At 36.6% G+C, this 6,522-nt stretch overlaps 1 protein-coding gene across 1 annotated transcript; it reads right to left on the bottom strand.

Moving 5' to 3' along the window:
* Positions 1–1,666: 1,666 nt before the first annotated feature.
* Positions 1,667–4,353, bottom strand: LOC140961558 (large ribosomal subunit protein mL102 (rPPR5)). The gene has a single exon (XM_073420160.1). The coding sequence runs from the start codon at positions 4,205–4,207 to the stop codon at positions 1,916–1,918; it is 2,292 nt and encodes a 763-aa protein (XP_073276261.1). The 5' UTR covers positions 4,208–4,353; the 3' UTR covers positions 1,667–1,915.
* Between the last annotated feature and the right edge of the window lie 2,169 nt (positions 4,354–6,522).

The following is a 6,522-nucleotide window of genomic DNA, read 5'->3' as shown; positions in this document are numbered from 1 at the left end:
GGTTGTTCGGTATAATCATCATATGACTACCCATCTGCATGTTTGGACATCTCTATGCCCATACCAAGAAACGCAGTACACAACATCACAGATGCTAGTCTCGAGCTCAAGCGACCTTTATCCATGTTTTAGGCGGCTGAATCGACTAGGAACGAATTTAGATCATACAGTGTTTACAAATGAGTTTCAACATCGAATTACGATTCATTTGCATTAAAGTATAATCAAGGTCTTTATCTATGTTTGATGACATGGGTATACAGATAAAGAAATAACAAACCATGAACTAATGAATTATATTAAAATAAAGATTGTTCTTTACAACTGATTCAATAAAATCCCTAGCCAACAGTTGGCTTGCAGGGCATCTACTCTAACACCCGCAACCCAGATTCAGCTCTTGATCTTTCGAACCACCATAGTGGTGGCCAGAGGGGCGTTTCACATGGTAGAGGATCGAGCTTAGACGAAGTGAGGGAACGTGTTTCTGAGCTAGAAAAGGACTGTGGAGCATGAAGGAGAGGTTTCAGAAACTGGTGAAGACTAAGAGGAGTTGGAATATATTCTGCAGGAGGAAATCTCATCAATGCAATAACGAGACATCCAAGCATAGCGACACGAAGCCACAGCCACCATTAGTTACCGGACAACAATAGATGGATCGTACTGGTAACTCCAGTGGCCGTGGCGGATGAGCTTCTCTAATTTTCTGGTCGCATGTTTGCAATAAGTTAACATAACCTTTGGCACCATAAGTGAGAATTGAACATGGAACTGATGTGCCAAGTCATTCTTAGACTAGATCTTGTGATTCAGCTGGCATTTAATTTTATATTTTGTACATATAAATTCATTTAAAACAAATAAAATTTCTTGTATATTAAGTAAAAGTGGAACACAAGATTTGAAGGAAACCGAGCTTGCGTTACGATTGTCACAGACGAAAATTTCACATCTTTCCATTTCGTTCCACTACCACCAGAGGATTTGGATGAATCGTCATGGAATCATTTGATTCGAGTTTGATTATTGCTGTATATGAATATACTTTGTATTATCTTTAAGGAAAAAAACCGATCATAAATTTTGTGTCAACATTATTAATTTTTTCTAAATACAACATATATTACTATAATTAAAAGTGAAAAAAAATGAATTTTAATAAACAACTGCCTTCTTTATTAAAAAAAATTGATCCGACCATATCTTCATTGTATAATTCCCTCATTCGTAGTGTCGTAGTGACGCATATGCCGCCAGCGGCCAGTTCACCCACTAATTGCTCAATAAACAACCACATTCAAACTAAATATTAATTAAAAAATAGAGATTAATCGGAAACTATTAGACTCAATTACTCCTCCGACGGTCCTACACAATGCCTCCAACCGTCTACACACTTTAGAAAATTTTATAAACATATTTTTATAAATTATACAAACACAAAAATATGATTTAAATATAATTTTTTTTATAATTTTATTTTGAACCCTTACAAAACTTAAAGTCAGAAATTAGACGGCAGCACAACAGATAAAACGGAAGGTAACATTAGCTGGCACAAAACGAAACCGAGAAGAAATAGTATAGTATGGGCATTTTTTATATAAAAAAATAAAGATATATTAAAGAATTTACTAAATTCATGGTTAGATAAGCAGTCAAAAAGAATATATAGAACCTGATAATCAATTGAAAAAAGCTCAGTCGAGAGTTGTCTTATTTGAAACAAGCAAAACAACACACAGCCAACACTTGAACCGAGTAATAGGCCATCAACTTTTGCTATTCAATCAACTGCTTCTTTCACAGTGCTAAGAAATGTGTGTAATTTAATGGCCAGAGACAATCTCCAATAAATTTCAAGAACAAGTTATCACCAATGATATAGCAGCAAAATCATAAACTGTTTCGATTAGTGAGCCACTGCTGATTTTTTCTTACCTTTCTTGCCATCAGCCTGCTCGGTCTTTCCCTTGATCATCCGAGAGAGGATATCTGCTTGTTTTGTGTTCCCCTCTTGATTGAGACTATTGATCAAATCTTTGCAGCAACTCCAATCCTTTACTCCTCCTTTCTCCATAAACTTACACAAGATTGAGTATGCATTGAGAGTTTTCCCCGCAGCTAATAGGGCGTCCAACACCTTCTCGTAGCTCGAAAAATCAATCATGAAGTCTCTCTCCAAGCAAAAATCTAATAGTTTCATGGCAGCAATTGTCTTTCCTTTCTCACATAGAATGGACAAGAGGCTATCATAATCCAGTGAGATGCCACTGTGCATAATCAGTTCAATTCTTCCAAGGGCCTCCTCAACATGACCTCTTAAGAGCAGACCTTCCAAGATCTCAGCAATCAAATCTTCATGATCCTTCACCCCCTTCTCCAACATAGTTTTCATCACTCGGCTTGCCGTCTGAACTCGTCCATCCTTGAATAAGCTATCGATTACAGTTCTAAACAATGAAGAATCTGGAAGATGCCCATTCTCAATCATACTATCCAAAGCCGCTTTTGCATCGGCAGTCTCATTCTTTTTCAAGTAGCATTGGATAAGAGATTCATGTGCACTTTTTTCAGCAAGGATGTTTCTCCTAACCATGATCTTCAGAAGTTCAAAGGCAGGCTCAGGAGTTCCCTCTTTTGCATGCCCACGAATCAGATTGTTCAAGGCAATGGGATCTTGCACACCCAACTTCATCAACTGCCGCAAAAGTGTTTCAGCTTTTGCGGTCTGACCATTGCTGCAAAGATACTCTATCAGAGGGTTATACGCACTAGGCTCCATATGCAAAGTACTTTGAGGTCTCGAGATGATATCTTTTTCAATGAGCTTATCCAAAAACTTCACCGCTTGATCATATTGACCAGCATTGCAGCAATTTTCAATCAGAACACTATAATGCCCAGCTTCTGTAGGAACACTCAATCTAATCATAGTCTTAAGCACATCTGAAGCAGCATCCAAATCACCTGCCTTGCAGTGACCAGAAATAAGTCTCATGAAAATTGAGGAATCCTTAGGTTCAATATACTTATCCATCATCTCTTTCAAAATTTTACGCGCTTCAGACATCTTATTTGAATCACACAAACCGGGGAGCAACGTTGAGTATGTGATGGCATTTGGCATAATTCCAAACCCCTTCATCTCCTCCAGCAACCTCAATGCATCATCAACTCGCTCAGCAGAGACATACCCCTTAATCAGAGTCGTGTAAGATACTATTGTTGGCTCAATGTTCCTCCCTTTCATCTCCACAAAATAACGTTCAGCTTCCTCCATGTTCTTAATTCGACAGTACCCATTGATTAATGTATTATATGTGACCACATCTGGCATTATCCCCCTGCTCTTCATATCCTCAAAAAATCTATTGGCAGTCTCAACCTTTTCTGAAAGAAAAAATCCCCAAATCAAAACATTAAATGTATGCCTAGTGGGATTGATGCCATCATTCAACATCTTGTTATAATATCTCTTGGCCATCATATACCTACCTCTACGCATGATCACCTTAAACAAAGTATCATAAGACTTTACCGTCCGTTCAACTCCATACTCCTCCATTTTCTGAAACAACTTCACGCTCTCCTGAACTATACCCGCTTTTCCATAACTATCGACCATCAAAACCCATAAATCCTCATCCCATTCCAAACCCTTTTTCGGCATATCTAATAAAATGCACCTGGCATGATTGAGCTTAGACGCCCGTCCTAAGATCTCGATTATTTTTACATGGGTCTCTTTATTATGTTGAAAAAGGCCCGATCTCTCAACCCAGCGAAAGAATTGGAGCGCGTGCTCCGAACTCTTGGCGCCGTGCAACACATTGTAAACTAGTTCGAAATCGAAACTCGGAACCAAGTTTCGGATCGAGTTCTGTAAACGAGTTGTCCACGCCCGACTAGCCATCATTCTACACACTATATCTTCTATTTTTTCAGGGGATTTCTGCCGCTTACCTTCTGATTGCCTCGATGGAATTGCCGCCACCGCCGTATTGTTTCTTGAAGAAGAATCGGCAGTTTGATCTGATGAGAAGGACTCATCGGCGCCTGAATTTAGGTCAATCTTCGGGGATTCAACCTCAGAGGTGGCGGAGGAGCAGAAGAAGGAATGGGTTCCGAACAAAAATGGGGATGAAAGCTTGAAATGGTTTGGTTTAAAATGAGATTCTCTCAATGCAGCTAGATACGCCATTTCTTCAATTGGCCGAATCCAAAATGAGCTGAATTTTGGCTGATAAAATTGGGGCTCCGCCTAAAATTGAGATATAGATTAGGGTTCTGACCTAAACTAGTCGGAAGGAAGCTTAGTTAGGGTTTAACGCAGGAGAAGATGCATATTTCAAGATCAGGAAAATAAATTATCCCACTTAAATAATAAAATCATATATTAATGCCAACTAAAAAAAACATATAATAGTGCAGAAAAATAAATTATCCTTATTAAATAATAAAATCAAATATTAGTGCCCACTAAAAAACATAGAATAGTGCATTAATTCATGTAATTATAATAAAAGAAATCTCATTGAAACTGAAATACAATTATATCAAACTTTAGATGAAATCATGTTAAGTTTGATGCTTCAAATCGTACTTACATATTGCTCGAACAAGTTTTGTTGGCATTAATTATTAAAAATTAAACACATCATATATTTTATATAAGCATAATACAATAAATTACACACAAAACAATTAAACTTTTTTGGAAAAACCATTGTAATCGCATTGTCCCTGCGTCGAGTTTTTCTTTACACCGGAAGTAGAGGCAGCATAGGTGACCAAGAATTGGGATGAATCATGTATAGAAGTCTTAGATTTGGTTAATATTTTCCAATTTTTTTTTATGACGATGGAACCTGAGAACAGTTACCTCGAGTCCTTGATTTGAAATATAAAACATTATCTTACTGTACTTAGGAATTGGGATAGTTTCATTTAGAAAAATCTCAAGCTAAGTTGAAAGAATCTGCCCGCTGCAAACGAATACATCAGAAAAGAGGCATATTGTACAACAAGGTATTCCTGCATATACTAGCATTTTTTCACATTAACAAAACGATCGGAGGAAAATACATGACAATAGCAACTGGCCTCTGATCAGATCAAGTTGTCGTTATCGTCACGTGTGTAGGCATCCTTCTGGTGGAGATTTCGCGCACTGTACAACGCTAAGGAACGTGTTCTCGTTGCAGGGAATGCGCAGCCTCCGGTCATCGGGATTGAAATCATATATTTCTTGAGCTTGATCTAGCAAAGCCTTGAAGAGCGGGTGCCTTAGTAACTTGATCTTGATCACATATCTCTTGTTATATTCACCTACATACACAACAAAGTGTCCCTTTGGGACGTCGCTGGGAACGACCATTTCTTCGTCCCGTGCTGACCACAGGGAACATTGGCAGCAGGTATCACAGGCGACACAAGGCACCACTTTTCGACCCACGTTTCGACACTTTTTCTTGCATGTTTTCACAAATCTCTCCTTCTTGCAATCCATCTCCTCTCTTATGTGTATGCTTGCTGTATGGAATTGAAGATATTGGTATATATATAGATTGAGAGGAGTTGGAAAAAAATTAAATGGCAGACCTGTCAGTAAGCAAACTAATTTGTAACTTGATTCAGATTTTAGAAGGAAAGTGCAGTGGTAGATCACTGCAGATTGCTCTGCTGTACCTTTCTCTCCTCCCCTATTAGTTTATGTATCTTGATATAGAATTGTACGAACATGCATTACTTGATTGTGTGTAATGTTGAGTATACACACACACAAATATATATACACACACACTAAATAAATATCTTCTTTTTTTTTTGGCTAAAAGGTTAGTTAGCTGGCCAACATGGTTTTTTAAAGTTCATATATAAAGAATTATTGCAAAAATTTGTGTGAGACAGTCTCACGAGTCGTATTTTGTGAGACGGATCTCTTATTTGAATCATCCATGAAAAAATATTATTTTTTATGCTAAGAATATTACTTTTTATTGTGAATATCGATAGGATTGACCCGTCTCACAGATAAAGATTCGTGAGACCGTTTCACATGAGATCTTCTCAAAGATTAAAGAGAGTGTGCAGCAGTCTTAAAACCATATATATAATTTATTTTTCAATAGTATATGAAAGATAGGAGTATTTCTCTCTCCACTCTTATCTCAAGTTCTAATTATCTTTTAATTTCTAAATTTTGCCTTTAAAAGTCATTATTTTAACTAGTTTTTCCTCACACGTGAGGTCTGTATGCATATAAAAGGCTTTTATTTAAAATAAATTTTTTGTTTCATGTTTTTTTTTAAAAAAAAATTTGTAAAGTTTATGAAAGATGAAAGTTATAGATGAGTTACAAATTTATTAAAATATATTTGTGAGTTATTTTTTATCAAATCAAAATATTTAATTTTGTAATTTGAACAAAACAATGTTAATTACTTAAAATCTCTCAATTTTAATAATAATATAATAATATATAGATTGTTATTGTTTCATGAGAGAGAGACAAGG

The sequence above is a fragment of the Primulina huaijiensis genome, chromosome 16, assembly GCF_012295235.1.
Source record: "Primulina huaijiensis isolate GDHJ02 chromosome 16, ASM1229523v2, whole genome shotgun sequence".
Lineage (NCBI taxonomy): Eukaryota > Viridiplantae > Streptophyta > Magnoliopsida > Lamiales > Gesneriaceae > Primulina > Primulina huaijiensis.
Note: the sequence above shows the minus strand (reverse complement) of the source record. Positions and strands in the feature narration are given on the sequence as shown.

Coding starts and splice junctions, on each gene's coding strand:
- LOC140961558 (XM_073420160.1), bottom strand. CDS start 4,207: ATGGCGTATCTAGCTGCATTGAGAGAATCTCATTTTAAACCAAACCAT.